Consider the following 23,695-nt stretch of genomic DNA (forward strand, 5'->3'; position numbering starts at 1 on the left):
AATCCAAAGCATTTTCCTCTCTCTTTGCTTATAGATGGCTAAAGAATGGTGGAAAGGCTAACTAAGAACGCCTTGGGTTGTCAAAAATGTGCCCAGAGGTTCAGCCTGATTACTAGTAGCAATATTTATAAGTATCTTTTACTGGTAAACTTTGGAAGAAGTAATTTGCCAGGGAAGTTTAAATGACCATTTAGCAATGGGTTACTCTTAGAGCCAGTTTGGATAAGTCACCAGGCTAGAAACCCTGAGACTTTAAGACTCTAGATCACGGGTGTTAAACTCACGACGTCACGTGACGTCTCGTGACATATTGCAACTTTTTTCCCATTGCCTACTGGCAATGGGGTGGGCACGGTTTTGGCGTGATTCATCCAACCCGTGGGCCGGCAGTTTGATACCCCTGCCCTAGATATATTTAAAATTACAAACATGAGGGTCCCAGTATAGCTGACTTTCTGTATCATATATGCAAGAGTAACTCAATCTTTAAATGTTTAATGTTACAGAATGAGCAATTTCAACTATGATGAACATTAAACTATAAAGCTTAAAAAGTTGACTGGCAACCAATCTTTGAAAATAAATCTTAGCTTAATTCCAGAGAAAAGGTAAGTGCAAGTGCTAACCATATTTAACAGAAATGAAGTCTCATCTAAGTTAGTATGATTTTATTCTGACTAAACATGTTAGGACTAGTCAGTCAATTATTTGAATTAATCAGGCGTCTGTCTGAAGACTGTGCAGATTGTATTTTCAGAAAGCTGTGAAATGCAAGGAACAAAACAAAAGGGCTGTAGCCAGTGTGGGATTCAGCTGGTTTGCACCACTTTGGCAGAACCGGTAGCTAATTTTTTGTTGCCCAGGCCCAGAATGGACTTCCGGAAGCGGGATCCACACAGAGAACTGGTTGTTCACATATTTGAATCCCACCACTGGCTGTAGCAGAGTAAAGCTGGTCTGGTGGGGCTGCAACACAATCAGTTTAGGTCAATGGTTAAGTTAAATGTATACAGAATCCAGGGGCAACAATTTACAGAATTTAATCTGATATATTTCTTTTATAACAGAGTATTTCTCGGTTCTCTTACTATCAACTCAAAATGTGTTTTTCCATATAATGTTTAAATGTATCATTTAGACCTATTATCATGAATAGAGAATGAATCCTGGCCTCATCCAATGCCTTTTCCGCGATCTTCCATTGCTGCTTCAGTTAATGCTAATGTTGACCTTGGCTGATCCTAAAAAAGTATACCTTGTCAGAGAATATGAGGCTAATAATGTAGTACCCTTCTATATTCTTATAAACTGGAGGATCACAGGGGGAAAACATGGCAGCAAAGTGTTTCCACAATCATCAGCAAATTATTTGGAAATAGAATGACTCGTCTCCTTGTGCCCTAGGCTCCAAACTAACAATGGCTGTTTTAGTGACAAGTCATATTTTTTAAAAGTGCCCAAACATGTATTGGAAAGAACTCAGTGTGAGGGTGGAATATAAATTAGCTGAAATAGCAAATAAATTAAAGTATCATTTGAGCTTATCTTGAGTGCTAGTGACTTCATGGATGTGTCTGTATAATTTTATTGACAACAGTATGGAAGCCTTTCACCATTGCCTTCATCTGGGAGATATGTAAGGTGTACCTTAAACCAAGCCCCTCATTATTATTTATATAATAAACTGTCAGTCGGTCCTGGCTTTTGGTATGCCACACATATAAGTACACTTTCTAGTGTAGTGAACATCCCTGGTAGTTTTCTATCCAGGACTGCATTATATTTCAGACTTAGACTGAAACTAAACATGTTCAGCTAATTGCTTCATTTGTTATCATGTAACAACAAATGTTTTTCCACAAATTTTCCTTAGAAATACCAGCAGGATGGGAACATCCTTCGACATCCTAAATGCCAAGAGCAACTCATTCTCTGAATGAGTATCCTTATATTGTCAGAATGTACAAGAAGGAGAAAAAAAAAAGATTTGGAGAAATTGCAGCGTTTGCAGAAGTAGGCAACATCTATGATTTGAGATGCCCATTCTGAAGATGAAAGGGTAGAGGAGGACTACACGGATGATCATTGGACTGGCCATCCGACCCAGTGCTAATTAAAGAATAGACACTTCTGGGTGACATGTTGTATAAATCAATCATCAATGTAAATATTTTATGGCCATGTGCTTTGTGGCAAACTGCCTGCTGGTCTTCATCAGCTCTCTTTTGTTGGCTGTGTTAGAAATGGTGGTACTGGCTGCCTTAATCAAAGGGCTATCATCCCCGGGCTCCCAGACACAATACTTAGAAGACAGGCAGCACAGAAACTGACTGACTTTTTCATGGGGATAAGTGAATGCAGTATCCTTCGCTTATTCCAGCTGCCTGCCTGGAATCCTAGTAAGAGCACTCTGTATTGCAATTATTTTGCTGCAGTTCCAACTGTATTAGACTGATATCAGTAATGTTTATGACTTTTTTTTATTACAGAACCCCAGACGCATGCGTAGAATTCCTGTAGAATTTTCAACATAGGCAGCACAGATAAAGCACAAGTATATTGGCTTCATCAGAATTGTCATTTGCCTCCATATGATAATCTGACACCCAAAGTAATTACCCTTAGCATGCATATGGATTTCATTGCATCAAACTAATGGACCAGCAATTTAAAAGCTAGTTCTGCCAGAACACTGTTTCCTGTTTAAAGGAATTTATAATATATATGCTACTGTAAATATAGCATTTGTGCAAAGCAAAACTGGATAATGCATTCTTATGAAATCCAGGCAAATTTCTGTTTTTCACCCTGTAGACAGAATTTGTAAGAGCTATGCTACAGAGTTCTCACTGTTAACAGAATCAACTGATCATATACAATATATGCACATACACAACAAAACATTTCTTACAATCTAAAAACATAACTAGCTCATCAAATCTTATGAAAAACAGCCATCTGAAAAAGAATGATCATGATAATGTTTCTTCTTGGATTGATGTGGAATTACTAAGATATTAATAGTAGACAAGATATTATTATATCACTAAATATTATGATGGTTGTAGTTCTTTTGCCTTTGAAGCAATCTGGACATCAGGAATTATATGAATTACATCAGGCATGTCAAACTCGTGATGTCATGTGACGTTGTGCGACGTATCGTGACTTTTTCGCTATTGCCGGCAATGGGGTAGGCACGGTTTCAGTATAATGCATCCAGCCCCTGGGCTGGCAGTTTGACATGCTTGAATTACATGAATAGGTTTAGATATTAATGTTGTATTATACTGTATATTGCTCCTATCCAAATTAAATATTGGTTTAGTTGCATTTCACTTACAAATTAGGTATATATTACAAGACACTGACTTAAACATAAAATTATATTTTCAAGAAATATCTAAATAGACTTTTACATTAACTTTATATTGAGTGCAGCATGGCATGGTTCTGATAGAAACTGTTGTGTTGAGATATTTGCAGCGCTGAATAAAAATTAAAAACTTCAGACAACATCAAGTTGAAGATAATATATCAAAATACGTTGTAGTATAAAACTATAGGAACTGAGAGGCAGGGGCAGAATGTGACAGTCTAAGAAAAAAATAAGAATCCATGGCAAGTTCTGGCATGTCTTCACCAAGTAATATACATTTCTTGATAAATCCACCCAAGGACAAGCAGTAACTGGAAGCAACCTTGTTTCTAGAGCAATGGGAATTATATTCACCAGTGAAGGGATAGACTGAACACACTGTTATATTTCTCTTAAATAATCTTGCACAGAATATTAATTTGTATAAAAAGAAACAACTAGAATAAATTAAAAGTACCAGTGTAAGCCATCAGAACAAAACTGAATTACTGTAATACTTTTGTTAAATGAACTTGCTTAGCAGTTGTAACATTAATCTGAATGTGCAGAGAACAAACTACTGTATGACATTTTAAAATCATAACTTTATGCAGCCTCTGCCCGACAGGTAGTCTTCGACTTACAACAGTTCATTTAGTGACCATTCAAAGCTACAACAGCACTGAAAAAAGTGACTTATGACTGTTTTTCAGTTACGACCTTTGAAGCATCCCCATGATCATGTGATCAAAATTCAAATGCTTGGCAACTGGTTCATACCAATTTGGGGGCTTATTGTGGTCGTAAGTCAAGGATTACCCTTATTTTTCTACAATTCAGTTCAAAGTGATAGTTTTGACCTTTAAAATCCTTCATGGCATGGGGCTGGGTTATCTGAGGAACTGCTTGATTATATGAGCCTGTCTCATTAGATCTAGCAGAAAAAGCATGTTATAGGTCCTGTCTGTTATAGGTCGTCTGCAAATGCACTATACTTGGCAGATCCCAGGAGATGGCCCTTCTATCGTGGTGATCACTTTCTGTGGAGATGCCTACCTCTCTCCCAGTGAGGTTGGCTCCATCCTTGTTGATTTTTTTGGAAGTATCCCAAAACCTGGCTTGGGGGTGCTGGGAATATGTTGAGATCTTGAGGTGGCTCCATTATTGTTATTAAAATCTACCGTTTCTTAGCCTTGTTATTTTTTTTTTTTTAAAAAAAATTGTTTTTAAACATTTACTGTTTTATTATTTTGTTATACATCACCCCGAGTTACTTTCTGTGAGATGGGTGGTCATATACATTTTATAAATAAATATTTTCATCTCTTCCTTCTTGCGCTGTGAATAGCTTGGCAGATCTTGCATGTTTATCTTAAAATGTCAAGTTGTAGCTGTAAAAGACAGAAATATGGTATACTGTATAAAACTCCGAATCTTGATTTGGCAAGGTAGTCAAACGACAAAATTATTTTGTGGGATTCGTGATGCATTTGATTGCATTTGTCTGGAAGTTTCCAGGTGCCCAACAAAATAATTTTAGGAGCTTTGACCAAGGGGAGCCCAACGAGAGTAGTAATGTTAACGTCTCTGTCTGCATTCTTAAAGCCTCTGTGAAGACGGCCGAAAAAAAACACAGCTGGATTCATGTGGGAGTGGGGCAGACATCCTTTTCCTGTCAGTTTGAGCGCCGTCCAACTTCTGGACGGGAGGAGAACGAGGAGGGAGAGGAAAAGCCAAGCATTTTCTCTCTCCCCCCCCCCCCTTCTGGCTTGCCTTTCTTAAAACCCAGGTCTATTTTTCTGCTGATGTCAGAGCGATAAGAAGCTGACTCAGGGTGAACGGCTGTTTGCTGTTTTCCTAGTCTGCGCTTTGCAGAAAATCGGTCCAAAGTTTACAGGATAAATTTGTCAGTCTGAAAGCAGCACCCTTCACCCCGCTCCGGGTGCATTTTTCCGAGAGATTTGTTTGCATGATGTCACCGGAGAATAATTCTAGCGGGAATTTTTTCTTTTTTTTTTTAAGTCACCAGCCAGGAGTTGTGTCTGTACAGTAAGTGAACTCTCTATTTGCAATGCGCCCTCCAGCGATCGGGTGAAACAGAAGGTGCATGTGGCATAGGAGCTACTGCACCTTTAAAGTCACTTCCAGGAGGTCTGAAGGAAAACTGTTGCCCGGACCAAACGATCATTCCCATTACGGAGCTGAACACAAAGACAATGGTCTTTCTTTCCCACTTAGAAAAAACTTTAGCCAAACTTAAACTACCGGGTATAAAAGCGCAGTTGTATTTAATGGAGTGCTTTGCAGTGCATGGATATAATTTGAAGTTAGTGTAGAACCGAGATATTCTCTCTCCTGATACTCCGAAGTCACTATTCGGGACATATAAAACGTTTGCATATAAAAAGCTTTTCAAACGCCTCTTACATCTACGAGAATAGGAGCATGAAATTACAGTTTCTTTCTCCCCCTTTTCAATCGCTTCTTCGGTCCTGCCTCCTCACTCTTTTTCCCGAAGGGAAGGAACCATTCTAAGGGCGGGAGGGGTGCCTGGCTTGCTTCTTCTGTTGGAAAACGAAGGTGGGGTACCCTAATGGGCGGGACTGATTGTTGCTTCGGTTTAAGCTTGGGGGAGGAGAAGGAGGGGGCTGGATCCTGTCCGGCTCGGAAGGAAAGGCTCCGCTTAAGCAAGTGACGGGAAACGCGTTTCTGGAGTGGCTGGGGAGAGAAGGATGCACAACAAGCTCGAGGACGAAGAGGTGAGTGTGGGTCGACGCTGGGATCCGGGCAGCTTTTGTCCTGCGAGCGAGCGAGCGAGCGGAGGATCTGACTAGGCAGCTTCGCAGGGAAAGGGAATCGCTTGAGAAAGGATTCTCTCCCTTGAGTCCGCGGAGTCCGGAAATCGAGCAAGCAGTGCCGGAGGAAACGTTTAACACTGGTCCCTTGTTTGTCCCCCTCCCCCTCCATCTACCCTCTAGTATTATTATCTTAAAGCTCGGACTCTTTCGCACTTCTTTCCCCGCCGTGCTTTTATTTTCAGGAGGCAGCCTGTTTGGTCTGAAGTGGGGTGAATGTTTAAGCTGGGCGGTGCTTTCCATGGATTAAAAAGAAAAGGATCTTTCCGTCCTTTTCTTTTAGCAATCCGGGATGGTTTTTTTTCCTCCCCTTCCCAGTTCCGCACATGTCTGCTGCCGGATTGCTTAGAATAGGTTTCCAAGCTTTCGGATTAAAATGGGACAGCCAGTGTTTGAAAACCGAAGTACTGCTGACTTGGTATAACTGTTCCCTGCCGCTGGGAATAATGTGCTAAGCAAAAGATTTGGCTGGGTCCCCTGGAACTGAGAAGATTAGCACTTGCCTTGAGAGAGATTTTATGAAAACACAATCGAGCAGTTTTATTCCGCCCAGGTAGTGTTTGATTTTTAAGTACTTCTTCCTCTTGGGATTCCTTACTTGCTATGTATTCCTCTATTAGTTGTGGTTGGAAAAAAACAAAGCATTTTTACACTTTATTGCCTCTCCCTCTGGGAGTTTTTAATACAGCAACAGTAGATTTTCCAATAGTGACTTTAAAATAGAGCAGGGGGCATGAAGAAAATGAAGATGCATATTTACTGTTTGTAGGCAAACGTGTGCACTGGTTTGTTTGTTTGTCAGATTTATACGTTCCCCCCCTCGCACTCAAAGTGACTCTGGATGGTGTACAATAAAGCCAACAATCAAAACATTCTACAAAACCACTTACAATGTATGAAATATAAGAAAGAGGAGATAGAGCAGTGGTTCTCAACCTTTTTAATGACGCGACCCCAACCGGTTGTAAGTCGAGGACTAAACCGGTCGTAAGTTGAGGACTACCCAACCGGTCGTAAGTCGAGGACTTTCCCTGCCCAGGAGCGCCGCGCATGCGTGGTTCCGCCCCCTGCGCCGGCCGAGGCGTAGCTGGCAAGCGGCAGAGACGGAGCAGGCTGACCACCAGCTGGCCCAGCTCAAGGGAGGTAAGGCACCCGCCGGAAAAGGGGAAAAAAATGGTGGACAAAAAAATGGCGGACAGCCTTGCTTGGCGACCCCCATGAAATGGTCGATCGACCCCAAATGGGGTCCCGACCCACAGGTTGAGAACCACTGAGATAGAGGCACATCTTTCTATTGCCTAAGAGCTAAAAGGATAGCAGTTTCAGACTCAGCCCATTGTAAGCCACAATGGGTTTTGGTGCTCTTTTAGAAGGGCTGAAGTTAATGAGGTTGAAAGGAAGCTTTTTGACTTTCTCCAGTGATATCCTTCTGCAAGTCCATCATAGTTTCTCAACTTTGCCAAGCCGTTCTTTGGCACAGTGGGAGAAGGATAATTTGGAGGAACAGAAAGACCGTTCACATCTTTGTGGTGCTTTAATAATTGGAAACTTTTGGTCCATTGGCCTAATGTAGTCTTGCCATGCTGACTTCCTTATCCCATGGAGCCTTAAAGAAGGCTGCCTATGTTTCTTCTGGATCCAACATGTCATTTGTTTAAAGCATGCCTGCCAGGATGATTCCAGTTACATTATAAATCTTTACAAAGTAATAAATCTGTTATTCTTTAAGGTGCTGTAGGTGAAATTAAGTACGTGGGATAAAAATGGGCTCTGCATCTGATCTAATAGATAAATTCTAAGAGTTGGGAGGCAGATCTTTAAATCTTACCTCTGTCTAAAACTGCAGGGTGATTTCCCTAAATGAATTCATAAGAACTGTTTTTTTTTATGCTATGGGTTTTCTATGCTATTGTTATTTTATAAATGGGAACTTGTGTAGGAGAGATGTTGACATAACTTGCATTTTCCTGTGGAAGAAGTACAGAAGTGCAGAAAGAAGTGTGAGACATTTCAAATACTGTTACTACTGATGTTATCCACAGTTGTTTTAGTAACATCTAAACAACTATATGTGTAAAAATAATGGTAGAGCATTCTGTACTTTGCAAAGTAGTGGACAGAATAGCAGTTATATATGAAAGCTGTTATTAGGTCACTGTTAGATTCCCCTAACAATTGTTCCAGTCTCCCAGTGTTTTATAGGTGACTGATTTGGTAATGCTGGCCACATGTACTGAGCAGAGCTTTGAATACACACGCAATAATTAACTGCCTTGCAGAACTATGTTAACTGCCATGGAAAGCAAGTTACAGAGTTTTGATGTCAGCTTGATTCTTGTCCCCATTTTGACACATCTAAATAGGAGGTTCAGAGGGTGTATTTCTTGGAATAAGTTCTTCAAGGTTTCTAAAATCAAAACTTTAGCAACTCTTCCTTCAAAAAGTGGGTGGGAAGAGGTAGATGGACTTAAATATTCTGAACAAGGAAAAACTTCTCTTGAGCCTGGCCTTTAGAAGATGATAGCAAATTGACCCAAGATTGCTTGGAAAGCACATCTTGTTCTGTGGCCTGTGCCTGAGGCACTGGTAGTCTGTTTTACATATAATTTGCCCTACTGATAAAGGAAATAAATGTTACAGATATTTCAGCAACATATTTAAAATGCTCTCAGAGTTTCACACATTTCAAGGACCAGACATTTGCCACTAGAAATCAGCCTGTTTTCCTGCCATCAGTATCTTTTTCGTTTTTATAGTACATTTGTGTCTTTCATTCTTATCAGCCTTTCAGATGACAATGAAACTGGAAAGTTACAGCAGCACTGAAAAAGTGACTTATGGCTGTTTTTCACACAACCATTGCAGCTTCCATTTGGTCATGTAGTCAAAATTCAGACGCCTGGCAACTAGCATATAATTATGACAGTTGCACTGTCCTGTGATCACCTTTTGAACCTTTTGACAAACAAAGTCCATAGGAAAACCGGATTCACTTAACAATTGTATTATTAACAGCTGCAGTGATTCACTTAACTGTGGCAAGAAATGTTGTAAAATGGGACAAAACTCACAACATATGTCTTGCTTAGCAAAAGAAATTTTGGTGTCAATTCTCCTAAGTCGAGGAGTATCTATAATTAATATGTGTCCATAACTTGCTTTGCTAAATATATGTTTAAGAGCTAATGGACTGTAAAGAATTACTGGTGATTAGAAAATCCTGTGACTCACTGAGTTATCCTTTGAGACAAAGGTATGTAGTGCAGTCTGAAATGACCAGAATGAACATTAACTTTTAAATCAACCAGTGGGAGCAAGAGTGGTCTCCAATTTCCTAACAGCTTCCCTATTCACTTTGCTTATGGAAAAATAGAAAAAATCATATTGATGTGATCAAGAAATGCTGCAATGGCCATAACTTTGTGAATTAAACTGGTTTGAACATCATGGAAATTTCAGTTCCATAGGAGAAATGAAGCCCGTATTTTTTGTGCATTATTTAATTTAGCAGCCTGGATTCAAAAACTGGTTTAATGCACCATTTGGGATAACTTAAGGGGACAAACAGATAAACATAGTTTTAGCGTAGATAGACAGGCAGGCAGGCAGACAGGTAGTAAGTCCTACTTTGCAGTAAGTCCTACTGATCTCAAAGGGACTTATTTTTGATGTATTTCTATAATGTTATTCAAACCTGCCTTCATAGAAATGCATAGGGTAGGAAGAATACTAAATATTCTACTAATATGTAGGATCATAAATAGGTTTAGACTAACTGCTGTATGAACTCATGAACCTATTTAAGACGGAACATGAATAGACCTTTTAGCATTTGTTATACTTTCAATTATTTTTCTCTGTTTTAGATCACTCATCTATGACATACATTTTCAATGCAGCAGGCAAAAAGGGGAGTCATTTAATAATCTTTGGTGAGAGCACACTTCAACACTGCATAATAACATGAAAAAGATGGGAGTGTAGACGTGTGCAGGTCTTCTCTTAAGGAGGCCACACAGAATTCATTTGGCTTTGGTCCTAATTAAATGAATATAAGGTTACAACCACATGTTAATAATGTGTTCCTGTGATCTTCACTGTGGTCCTTTCAAATGATTCAGTAGGCATTTTTTTCAGAGTCATTGAACATGTTTGTTGTTGCAGATGCAACAGGTTTGCTGTGTGTGTGTGTGTGTATGTATGCATATCATGCATCTGATACTGCAACTTTGGGCCGCTTTTAATAATATAAAAAGTTAAAAAAGTGCTAAAAACAATAAAAATTAGAAAAATTGAATACAGAAGTTAAAAGTTAAAAACCACGATGGTGGGCATTCTGGGGTTGAGAATCTTCTTTAGCTCATCAGCCAACCCCAATGTAACAGATTCCTGTTTGGGGCTTCAGGCCAAACAGCACAGCCACAGCTCTTCCAGAAGGCCAGGAACGTGAAGGTGAACTTCACCTCTAATGGCAGAATATTCCAGAGGGTGGGAGCCACAGCAGAAAAGGCTCTTCTCCTGGATCCTGCCAGTCAAAATTCTTTGGCTGACAGGATCTGAAGTAGGCCTTTTACACTGGAAAGAGTAAGATGGGTTAATCCCATTGGGGTGAGACAGTTCCTCAGAGTCCCTGGACTCATGCCACAGAGAGCTTTAAAAGTAATGACCAACATCTTGAATTAGACCTAGAAGCAAACTGACAACCAGTGCAACTTGCATAATGGTAGTGTCACATGTGCCACCCAAGGGCTTCCAAAATAGTGCACACTGGCCACTACATTCTGTACCAATTGTAGCTTTCGAACACTCTTCAAGGATAGCCCCATGTATGCATGTTGCAGTAATCCAGTTGGGAGATGACTGGGGCATGACACTGCATGCAGGGCCTCATCATCCAGGAAAGGGCACAGCTGGCTTACAACATGAAGTTGCACAAAGGCTCTCCTAGACATGACTACCACCTACTCTTTGAGCAGGGATTGCGAATCTAGGAGAAGCCCCAGATTTTGCACTGGGTCTTTCGGGGATAGTGCAATCCCATCCAGAACTAAGAATGATAAATCTCAGGTCCTGCAGCCCCTTGAATTCTTCAGCTGAATCCTGTTGCCCCCCCCCCCCATCTAAATTGTATTCCATTATAACTAGAGTCCATCAAATTTGAAGGGTTCTGTAATCCCCTGTTGTTTATTGAAGGAAGAGCTGTCTGTTAATAAACAGAACCAAGAGAAAATGCAAAGAAATAGCCAAGCAGATTTGACATTTATTAAATTGAGATGATTGCATATTCACAAATAGATAACATTTTAAATTTTAGATTTCACTACTATGCTGCAAGAACACTGAAAGTATATTTATTCTGTTATGCATCTCTCCTGTCTTCCTCATGTTCCCTGCTTAAATTGTTGGCTATTTCCAGTCTCATTTACTGTTTGTTTCATTTGTTTGCTTTGGGTTCTCCCCACCTTTTAACTACTTTTGGATTATAAACATATTGTACATGAACTGTAGAACTTTTTAGTTTAGAAAGCAAACTGTAATATTTTAATCTGTACTTAGTTTTTAAAGATTTATTAGCAGCTTACTGTTCTTGGGTTGTTTACAGGTTCCAGAATTTATTTGTTTTCATCTAATTTGGCTGTAATAATCCCTCTTTTGGCGAATAGCAACATGATGTCAAATAGAAATAATCTTGCTTACCACAGTCTTGGAACAGGTATGTAATTCATTACTTATGGTAATCCTTCTTTAGCATTTAATGACCTAAAACTATTGGCTAATTATGATGCAGTCCAAGTTAGACTAGGCTTTGCATGCTATCTCATCATTAATGATCAAAATAACTTATTCATAGGTAAAATGTTCAGGATTGGTATAGCTACAGGAGTCATTGTTTGTATGTATTCTAAACAAGATAAGCTTTGACTTCCTATCCTCCTAAGTAATGTTGAATCTCTAGTTTTCTGCCTGTTTAAGAAACTAGCAAATATATTGTTTCAGTATAACTTTAATTAGCAAGTACTTGTTTACTAACATATGAAATAGCTACTGTGCAGTGAAAGTTAATCAATTTCAACTCTAGTTGACCTACAGCTTGGAAGGATCTTTTTTCCAAAACAAGCTGTTTGTATTAACCTGGAAGTGCTAATTAAGCCATAACAGAAATCATATTTAGCAAGAATATCATAAATAAGACAACATCATTTTTAAAAATAATGTGGCTGAGTAAAATTAGCAGTATTCATATTTTGCTTCTATGCTTGCTATGTTACTGAGCCAGTTGTTATCTTCCATTTTTCTCTTGTGTTTTGGTTATGATGATGTACTATGGATTTTTTTTTACTTATTAAGGATAGCTGCATATTTTTATTGGACTGCTGTAAACTACTATTGATTCATCGGTATACAAATGGTATAAATAAATATTTTTTCCCTATTCCTTTATTTCCATTGGTCAGTAGACTAAAGCATTGCATACAAATACAAAATACTGAAAATAACTCTTGGAATTACATTTGAAACACATGCAAATGTTTCAATCTCTGGAATTTCCCAGATGATTTAGAGAGCTGCTGCTAATCAAAATAGACAATAGTGAGCAGGATTATTGCTTCCTCCTCTAAACCTCTTTAAGATTCCATATATTTAATCAGAACCAGATTTGCAGATGCTCAAAATCTGCTTTCAACAGCTTAATTTAAGTTTGGAATGAATAAAGGAACAATAATGAGCAATTTAGAGTGTTGTATGTGTTAGCACTTTAATCAAATTATTCTTGTATGTGCTGGGTGGAGTACTGCAAAGTTCTTGCTAATGCACAATATTTTCCATGCTTTGTTTCCTCCCTGTTGCATATATTCTTTTTTTTAAAATATCACTGATAATTTGAAATGCAATTAAGGGAAATAATGCTGTGGTTTTTGTTAAAGACCTGCAAAGTGGGGAGACTCTCTCCAATATTGTAGGTCTTCTCCAAAAGATAAAAATGATCAAAAGTAAAGACAGGATTTAAAGGCTAACATATTTCAACCTGAAATTACAACCTGACTCTTCTAGCTTGATTAAATTATTTCTATAGTGGAAGTTATTGATATCTGATAACTTGATTGCAATAGTAAAAACAGAGTTTTGATATTGTGAATTGACCATGCAATAAACCTTAAGACTATAGTCCTCAGTTCACTTACATAAGAATTAACTAGTTGGACCCAGTGGGAAATACTTCTAAAAACTCTTGTATAAGATTGCAAAAAAATTTACACCTTTATTTTTATGGATGCTGTCATAGATTTCATTCAGATCCTAAGAAGTTCTCAGTTGAGTTTTACTGATTTTAATTGGTGGTGGGGATTAAAGGAAATGGGCCTAGGGGATCTTATAATAACCCTGTTGTCTGGGGTGTTGGTCATCAGAGAACTATTAAATTTTATTATTTTTCTTAAATCAGCTTCTGACATCCTCAATAAAGAATTTATGCTGGACCATGTGTTAGAAATAATGTTTATCAATCTGGTAACTATGATGAGAATGATCCAGTTGAATAATGCCCCTTTGTAATAATAAAACCCCTTTTCATGTAATGTATTGTTTCTACTTGCTAGCTAAGTTTCCCAATGAATCCAGAGATATTTGGAACAGGGAGAAAGATTGGAAAGCAATACAGGTAGTCCTCGTTTAGTGAACGTTCAAAGTTACAGTGGCATTGAAAAAAGTGACTTAGGGCAATTTTTCACAATTACGACCACTGCAGCATCCCCATGATCATGTGATTAAAATTCAGACGCTTGGCAACTGGTTCATATTTATGGTGGTTACTGTATCCCAAGGTCATGTGATCACCTTTTGCATCCTTCTGACAAGCAAAGTCAATGGGGAAGCCAGATTCACTTAACATCTGGGTTATTAACTTATCAACTACAGTGATTCTCTTAAACAACTATTGCAAGAAAGGTCATAAAACTGGGCAAACTCACTTAACAAATGTCTCACTGAACCATAGAAATGTTGGGCTCAATTGTAGTCATAAGTTGAGGACTACGTATACTCAGTCTATTGAGGAATTCTCTCCTTCTAGTTGCATAAAAAATGACATAGCACACTGAGACGTCTCCCCCTCTCCCTTCAGTTACATCCCCTTATAAATTGGAGTGTAAAATTATTTGTCAGTGTTAACATCCACAGTGTTGAATTCCTATTTCTCAGGTTTCGTATAACAAGAATGTGGGTTGTTGTTGAAAAGAATGTGGGTTGTTGTTGTTTTTTAATCAAGTGATTTGAAAATAGTTTCTAAAATTACTCATCCTTATGATCACTTCTACAAGTTTGTTGTTGAATTCAAGTTCCATGGAGTATGAATTTAAAAGTACTGCAAGCTAGGAAAAAAGAATAATTCACTTGTTAAAACTCTTTCCCGTTCTTCTCTTTCTTTTTTCTTTTTACAGATTCCAACAAGATGTTGGAAGAATATGGCCATATGCAAAACCAGGTGGAATTACAAAATACCAATTTGGGAAAAGAGGTAGTTATGAATTCTCTTGAAACTGATCTTCAGCATATAATGGACAAACTCAGCCAAAAAAAATACTCATCCAGTCTGAAATTAAAAACAAGTGAAGACTATTCTGGTTCTTATTTAACTCTCTCCCAGCCTCTGGCACCTAAACTGAGTCCTGCATCCAGTGTTAAAAGTATGCCATCTGTTTCCAAAATTCAGGGAATCAAACCTTTGGCTTGTGAGAACTCTTATCTTTCGGACAAAAATGCTTCTCAAAAGCATATGGGCCCCATTTCAGGCACATTCTCATCGTTAAGTGGGTGCAGCCTTGGAAAGAAAGACTTTGATATTTATGCTACCAGGGAAAATGAAAAACAGTTTGGACCTCTGAGTAGATTTCCCTATTCAAAGTTCAGTCAGAAGAATAAATCTCATGATAGTGTCTATTTCCCAGGAGCACCGGATGGGTGGAAAAACTCTGGATCTCTTCTTACAATGTGGAATGGGAATTCAGGAAATGATATCGTTATTTCACCATTCGGCAGCTCTGGAGCTGCCAGTATGCCCTCTAGTCCAAAACAAAGCAGGAAAATGAATATACATGACATTATGTCCGTTCAGGCTAGGTCAGCTAAACAAAAGGATTCAGCAATGGAAGCTCTGGGGCCCAAAACCAGAAAACATCCGGGTGGTTCATTGAGCCACATGGGAGTTTATAGTCGGTCATTGCCCAGGCTTCATAAATCAGCAGAAAGCCAACTCACACCACTGAGTTTACCACCGAGAAACTCTTTTGGGAATTCCAAAAGAAAGAAGACTATTGAAAAAGACTTTCTACCTCAGAATATACTGGATCCTGACAATTACCTTCATTTTTCTTCTTGCACTTCAGGAATATTGCCATACTCAAATTTTGCACCTGAAGTGAATTCCTATGTAAATTCAACTCTCAGTGTTCCTGCAAGCCCCCGGGTAGCTAGGAAAATGCTTCTGGCATCCACTTCCTCATGTGCATCTGATGACTTCGATAAAGTTGGATTGTCAGGAACAAGCCCTAGTAATTCATTTATTCCCTTTGATGCTGAGAGAGGGTTTCCTGCAAGAAGGAGGATTTCCAATGGCTCCATGGAGTTTGATGAAACAGATTTGGAAAGCCATAGGCAGACTCCTTCCATTCGAGAGAGAAAGAGCAGCATTAGTTCTGTTTCTGGAAGAGAAGACCTAATGGACTACCATAGGAGGCAAAGAGAAGAAAGGCTGAAAGAACAGGAAATGGAGAGACTGGTAATATATTTTTTCCCAGTTAATTTCTAACAGTGTTTGCTATTACCATATCAAATATTACCCTTAAAGTTACTTATTACGTATATATGCAACTGTTTTAGTTTACAATTCAGGTGTTTGATTTTTCATGTGCACCAGTGTTTACCAAGGCACAAAAATTGGTCAAATCACGTCCTGTTTTAAAAATCTAAGCAGTGCAAGGAAGCCATCTATATGGGGTAGGAACTTGAAAGAACTTGATGGTGCTTCGACTTGTGTGTTCTGAAAAAATGATCAGGTAGTTACGAGCCGCAAATTATATCCTGCAGGGACCCAGTATTTCAGAAAAAAAAATGTTGATGACACTGTTGTTTTGCAGTGGTAGGATATGTAAAACATGTTTCCCAGTTCTATAAATTATAGTCAGGCATTATTTCAACAGAATATTTCTGTTTTGGATCAATCAAAATTGGTATATATTAAACTTAGGCAGTTTGTAACTGCATGTACTTACTTTCTGTGCCATTATTATTGTCATCAGCTTGCTTTTAAATTATCTAATATTAATATACTTAATATTCTTAAATATAAGAATTTTTATTTTTTTATGTTTTAAGATGACGTGATACTCATTATTTAAAAAAAACTATATTAATTTAAGCACATTGAATAGTTCCTATATCTTAGAGAAAAACCTTAAGTCATCTGTGATTTTTTTTCAACTCTGTGAAACATTTTAGGGTAGGAAAGCATAATTGTCAAGAATACATCAGAAATGAACATATATCTTAGAAATTAAATTTTGATAAATGGAAATTCACTATACATTTCATTTTATGGGTGTAATATGTAAATAATTCCCCAAATACATTCATCTTCACTTATTTCCACTTAATTGAGTGACCCTTGCAGACAAGAACTTCTTCACTTGGAATTGTTCCCATTGTCTTTTGTTTGTGGGAAAAAATGGCAGTCAGCTAAACAAAAGTTGAGTACATGTGCCAAATATAGTAGCAGTTTATTTGTTCTGAGGAAATTGTCCTTTCAAACTCATCTAATTAAACAGATAAAGTGCACATTGCATTGAAGAATAACTAATTAGTGTCAGAAGAAAGGAAAGAGAAGATTGGAGAAAGAAAACCACACTATTAATCATAGGCACAATCTAGTTCAGTCTTCTGCTGCAGTTAGCTTGGAACTATAAATTCCAAAACTTCTAGGTCTGATAAAGCTGATACAATAAGTGTCTGTCTACAGAATGTCTGCATTTAATGTTTAAAAAAATGAATTGAGATAGTCCAGATAAGGGCACAGGTACAGTATGGGGAAAAATTCTTAATTCCTAGGTTCCAGTCTCCCCCCCCCCCCCGCTTAATGTATGTACAGTTTTACAGTTTTCCTTTTTAAAAATAACTTTGTTTTTTGTATGTGCTTGAATTAGAAAAACCTTTATGATGAAACTACTATGGACACCTTAAGGATGGGCAGAGGTGAAAACCATAGATGGGTATAAAACTGATATAGAATTGTCTCATAGCTACACCCTAATTTTAGGGTCTGCAAGTTCTGGGCCGCCAAATATCACTCTGTATTGCTTTTGATAGAGAGAGGGAGAATATTCTATACAGTATTTACTGCCTCCACCTAGTAATTGTCTGGATTTTTGTATCCAAGAACTTTACCCTACCTAACTATTGTAAAAAATTAGTCATTAAAGAGTACTGAAAATGGTTTTAATTTTGCAATTCTCATTTAAGTCAGTAGAGGCTGATCTATTCTATGTAGCCTGGGAAGCAGTATAAACCCAAGATATTTTGTTTCCTAAGATGGTAGAATCAATGGTATACCTTCTTTATGTTACTTTATGTGCCCTCAAAGAAGGGGTGTAGAAGTGACAGAAGGACTTATTTTACACTATATAATAACAATTTATTTATTTTTAATAACAGTAAATTAAGAATCTGCTGTTCTTTCATTACATTTTTATTTTATGCTTGACAGGTTGCCTAAAACAGTGACAGATAGTCTTTTTAGGATAAAGATCATATGTTTTGGTCATATAGTATACTGGGGATTGAGTGATACAATTTAGAACAGTCTTTAAATTAAAAATAGTTTTAAAAATTGAATTCCCTCCAAAAATGTGTCTTAACATCTTATGAAATTGCATAAAATTTTGATATTTTTGCATGATTTCTTAAGCAAGATTGTTGAAATATATGGCAATTATATGAGATTCTGTTTTATTATCATAAAATATTTTTATTTTAATTTACAGTTCGGGTTCCAAGGCTTGATGTCCATTGATGAAAATGGAAAAATGCATGTCTTTTGAATTGCATATAACCATTTGCTGCTGTGCAACAATTAATGTGATACTCACTAACCTACCTCACAGGATTGTTGTTATGGGAAAAATAGGTGAAGTTGCGTTGGATATATTTGTTCCCTCGAGTTATTTATAAAAATAATAAAGGTGGGATACAAATAAATACTTGAAAAATAGGAAAAGCAGGGAAATATGCTTCAGAAGCAAAATATAGCTTCTGCGAAAGATGTCCTAAAATCCTAAAAGTAATCAGAAATATTCCTACATTGTGAAAGCTCTTGATATTGGTGTAAAAATTAATGAGAAAAAAATATAATGAATTATTTTGAAAATTTCTTCAATTATACCTTTATAAAGGCTGAACGAAATCATTTTCTGTTTAGAGACAGGATAAAGGGTTTTTTCCCCAAAATTTATTTGACAGCTGTTTCCTTTGCACAGTTTTGTTTTTCTGAACAGGATGTAAGTTCACTTGCTTTGAAACATATTAAAAAGTTAAAGTGAGCGCATGTTTATGTATACAGGAATTTCCCTTCACTTAATTGGTTTTCTGTTTTAGCATCCTGGTAAGGATTATTGTTGTGAAAGATCCTAGATTGGAATATACATTCAAACATTGTGGAGGCATTCACAAGTAGAATAATGCATTCATTTGATAAATGTTTTGAAGGTCAACTCACTTGTAGTTCTAGTTCAGTTCTCCTTTTGAGAAGCTTCTTGAGGTTGTGATTTAGTTAAAACTTTTGGTTGCACTGCTACAATCACTTTTTGATTCAGCTGGACTTGGAGAGGGTTAATCAGAACAAAGGGAAACCCAAATTCCATTGAAATGAAGTGAATTTGACATTTTATTCCTTTGAAAAAGAATATACGTTCTATATTCAGAATTCTGATTTTAAAATTCTAAATTTAAAATTAACAATGGCAAACAGTTGAATGGAAAGAATTTATTTTTAGAGAAAAAAATGAGCACTTTAAAAAAACCTGAGAGATAAGAAAGATATTAAGATTTGTCTAGGAATATACCTCATTAAACTCACTGTGATCTGACTTTATAAGATGCATTTGAAACAAATAGACAGACAGAGACTGGGGCTATCATATGCTCTAAAAATCCAGACCACTGGAAAGAATAAGAATTTAAGAGTTTTCTGCATCTGACATTTAATGTTTCCCCAGATTTTTACCATTTAGATCTGGTAATCCTAGAACTGTCTCAACTTTCAATACCCTGGAGGCAGGCAATATAAAATACCGTACATATTTTAAATGTTTGAAATATGTAAAAATTCTGAATCAAATTTTGTCAGGCTGAGAATGAAAAAGAAAGAAAGAATATTTATATGAAAGCAAACACTTGAGTTATTTTTCTTGTTCTGTTTATTCTGAACTAAACTACAAAGGCCATTTCTAGCAAGGCAGGTAAATACCTAGTTATATGTCAAAGGTGAGTCAGTATCTATACTTAGAAACTGTGAACAAACAATATATTTTTCTGTAAAACAAAAACATTCTTTCAATTTGTTACCGGATAACCACTTAGTAGGAAATGCATTTCAGATATGGTTTTCACATTTGCTGCTGAAGGGTTGAAATTAAACAAGTGCTTCTGCAAAAAAAGCAGTTACTTTTGGTTACTGGAGAAAAGAGAGGGGACAATAACAAGAGAGTTTGATAACTTTGCCTCTAGTGCAGAGATAGGCAACCTTGGCTGTTTTATGACTCGTGGACTTCAATTCCCAGAGTTCCTGAGCCAGGCTGGCTCAGGAATTCTGGGAGTTGAAGTCCACGAGTCATAAAACAGCCAAGGTTGCCTACCCCTGCTCTAGTGCCTAAGCTGAGATTTTCAGTTTTTTAAAGAAATTCACACTTTTACCTCTAGATGGCAGTCTTAAATTAAAAATAATTGATTTATATAGTCACATAATTTGGTTCCAGATGTTTCATATCACAGCAATGAATAAACTGCAGATGGGTCAATATACTTACATTCTAGTCCAGCAATCCTTTAATATTCTCTGGACACGTGTATGTATATATATGTGGGGGGGTATGTATCTATACATATTAATTCCATATTCTTTCGGATGCTTCTTTTAAAAGGAAAAAACCAATTTCTTTTCATTAGTAAAGTTATGTATTTATTACATAGAAATATGATGCTCTTTTGTATATTTCTCAGTAAGAATAGCACTTAGCAATAGCACTTATACTTATATACCGCTTCACAGTACTTTACAGCCCTCTCTAAGCAGTTTCACAGTTAGCATATTGCCCCCAATAATCTGGGTCCTTACTTACTGACCTCGGAAGTCAACCTTGATCAGGTGAGTCAACCTTGACCAGGTGAGACTCGAACTGCCCAACTGCTGGCACTGGCAATCAGCAAAAGTAGCCTGCAGTACTGCATTCTAACCACTGCACCAACATGGCTCATGAATGGTGACTATTAAACAATTTTTAACAAAATGTTATTGCACAATGGCTTTAACTGTATATGTATGCAGAGCTTATGGATGTATGATTATTACCTAGTTTTTTTAACTGCCTAGAACCTTAAAAGCAAATAAACCAATGATATTTGTTCGTATATAATCAAAGGTTGAAGTCAGTTATCTGGATAGGTTTAGGTAGGACATTAGCTACCAGGTGATAACAGCCATGTAATTTTATTGTGAATTACATTATTGTGAATTACATTATTGTAATAATCCACACTGCACCTGCATTACTGTGTCCACTTCTGGACAACACACTTTAGGAATAATGATTTTATCAGACTGGATCATGTCAGAGGACAGCAGTCAGGATGGTAAGTGGCATGTAATAATAATAATAATAGAATAATGACAGCAGGTTTGTAGTTTACTTTGGCTAGCAAATAAGACTCTGAGGAGATGATATCTCCTTTCAGTATAAGAAACTGCAGAATTATTAACATTTGTTCCATAAGACAAAAAAAGAAAAAGAGAAAAATAATTTATTAATAATGTGAATAATGCATAAAATAGGCTTTGTTTGAACATTGGGAAAAATCATCAGTAAAAGTTATTTAACAATGAAAAATTATCTTGGGAGACGGTGAACCCTTTTTCATGGAGTTATTTAAATAGAGAGGATGATCATTTAGCAGAAGGTTGTAGGAGTGGATTTCATTGAAAGATGATTGAACTAGATCAGGGGTCGGCAACATTAAACACTCAAAGAGCCACTTGGACCCATTTCTCACAGAAAAGAAAACACTGGGAGCCACAAAACCCTTTTGACATCTAAAATGAAGATAACACTGCATATATCCTTTTTTGCCTTTATGCTATGTATAAAAATACTATAGTGTGTTGCATTTATGAAATCAATGAACTTCTACAAAGAAAACAATTTTTTATGCAGGAGAAAGAGGGAAAAAAACCTTTCTCCTTCATCCCAACAGGTGAAAACAATTTTAGTAGCTTATCTACCATCTTTAAATACAGCATAATTATCCCCATACCTCATCTCTTAATTAAAAAAAATCAAAATCTCTCTCTTTCCTCTCCCCCCATCTCTATTTTCTGGGATAACTTGGGAGGGTTACCTCTCTTGGCGTCCATCACTCCCCTGAGGCCAGTTCATATCTGCCACAATCCAAATTCCCTGCTGGGGGGGAGGAAGCAGAACCCAAAACTCTTTTCTCGCTCTCTCCCTGGTTGAGTTGGGAGCTCCATCCCAGGACATGGCTGGGCTCTGTGGACCCCCTCGGCGGGGCGGGGGTCAACCCTCCAGCTCTGACCAGTGAGCGGCACAGCCAGCCCCCCTTGGAAGACTCCCAAAGCCACTCAGCCGGGCTCCCTTCGCTGTCTCTCTGCAAAAGGTGGAGGAGGACTGGAGCCGCAGGAGAAGGCTGAAAGAGCCGCATGCGGCTCCAGAGTTGCGGGTTGCTGACCCGTGAACTAGATGATCCAAGGCCCCTTCCAATATTTTATGTTTCTATTAATAAAAAAAGAAAAAGACCTTAAAATTCTGTTGGAGTACATCTCTCATATTTGACTCTATAATTTGAAAGTTATTTTCCTACCATTTCCATTGAAAACAAGAGACTAATTTGGTGACCAATCACTCAGATCAGCTATCTATAATTTAAAATACAATATTCTACATAAAGATGAATTTTGGCTATGTATTTACATACTGTATACATATTTGAATTGGCTTGAAAAACACAGTTTACTATAAATTTGTAGAATGAAAGTACAGTGAAATAAGGAATAGCTGGAGGCCTGTGATGAAAATAGATACCACAAAATAGCAGCCCAAAGAATTTCCTGCACATAAGTTCTCTGATATCATGTTGTGCACTTTGAAATAGAAATGATGTAATGTAACCTGTTTCCCAATTACCACTGTTGTAGTGATTAAAACCAAGGGAAGTATATTTCTTGCTTAAAAGGAGAAGCATTTTTATAAAAACGGGGTAAGCAGCAAGAATTTGTCATTTCTTACTATTTTCAGCTGTTTTGGGGTGGGTGGGTGCGTGTGTGTGTGTACAAGTGCAAGAGAGAGAGAAACTTCCTTTTTACCAATTTGTGTTTTTAACTGGTGGTTATGGTAGATACTTTTTAGCAAAGAATAAAAATCTGTATAGTGCCAAGATAGCATTCAGTCCAAAAGTAAGAGTTTGGTACATATCGTTGTCAAAGTACACCTCGGCTGCATTCATTTGGAACTGGGCAGAGGAAAATACGTGTGTGTGGGCTACTATTTGATACATCCTGCATTCTGAAGGTTGAGTGAGGAAAAAGATACCAAAACGAACATATCCTGTCACTATATGTGGGGGTGGGCTCAGTGAACAAGCATTGTTTATTTCAGTTCTTAATAACTGCTGTGAAGGTAGCATTAAAGTCAAATAATGGCTGAATGTTGGTGTTCCTGGCCAACAGTCAGACGAAGCTTTCAGAAATGGGTTGGGTACTCAAAGGATTCAGCTTTAAGAGGAAGAGAACAAACACTGTTTAAGCAAAAGAAGAGAGAGCTGAAGGCTTATGGTGAAAATGCTTGGAGGGAAGAAAGGAGTTTTAAGGTGCAAGGATTTCATTGTCATTTTGTCTTTCTAATTTAGTATTTTGTTTGAAAAGAGGGAGGAAGGGAATATAAATTAAGGGATAATTTAAAAATATAACTTAATTTTTAATACCACATTTGAGTTTTTCTGTATACATAGGCTAGGCAGATTTAAAAATCAACTGAGTTGAATAGTTAAGAGATTATTTTTTTCTTTTAATAAAGAAGTTTCTGCATTAATTTCACAGATATGCAGACATTTGATTATTCAACTTGACACCCTCCTCCAATTCCTGCTAAAACAAAGGGTTAAGCAGACTTCAGTACTTATTATGTGCATTTATTTAGGATTATATCCT

At 37.3% G+C, this 23,695-nt stretch overlaps 1 protein-coding gene across 1 annotated transcript in view; it reads left to right on the forward strand.

Annotated features, from left to right (window-relative positions):
- Positions 1-6,016: 6,016 nt before the first annotated feature.
- PHLDB2 (pleckstrin homology like domain family B member 2) overlaps positions 6,017-23,695 on the forward strand; it is a 53,305-nt gene continuing 35,626 nt past the window's right edge. The window contains exons 1-3 of the mRNA XM_029285140.1: positions 6,017-6,117; positions 11,816-11,926; positions 14,652-15,988. Of these exons, the coding sequence (XP_029140973.1) occupies positions 11,881-11,926; positions 14,652-15,988 (1,383 nt within the window). The 5' untranslated portion in view covers positions 6,017-6,117; positions 11,816-11,880. The remainder of the gene's footprint in view (positions 6,118-11,815; positions 11,927-14,651; positions 15,989-23,695) is intronic.

The sequence above is a fragment of the Protobothrops mucrosquamatus genome, unplaced genomic scaffold (genome assembly GCF_001527695.2).
Source record: "Protobothrops mucrosquamatus isolate PMUCROS unplaced genomic scaffold, P.Mucros_1.0 scaffold1336, whole genome shotgun sequence".
In the NCBI taxonomy this organism is placed as follows: domain Eukaryota; kingdom Metazoa; phylum Chordata; class Lepidosauria; order Squamata; family Viperidae; genus Protobothrops; species Protobothrops mucrosquamatus.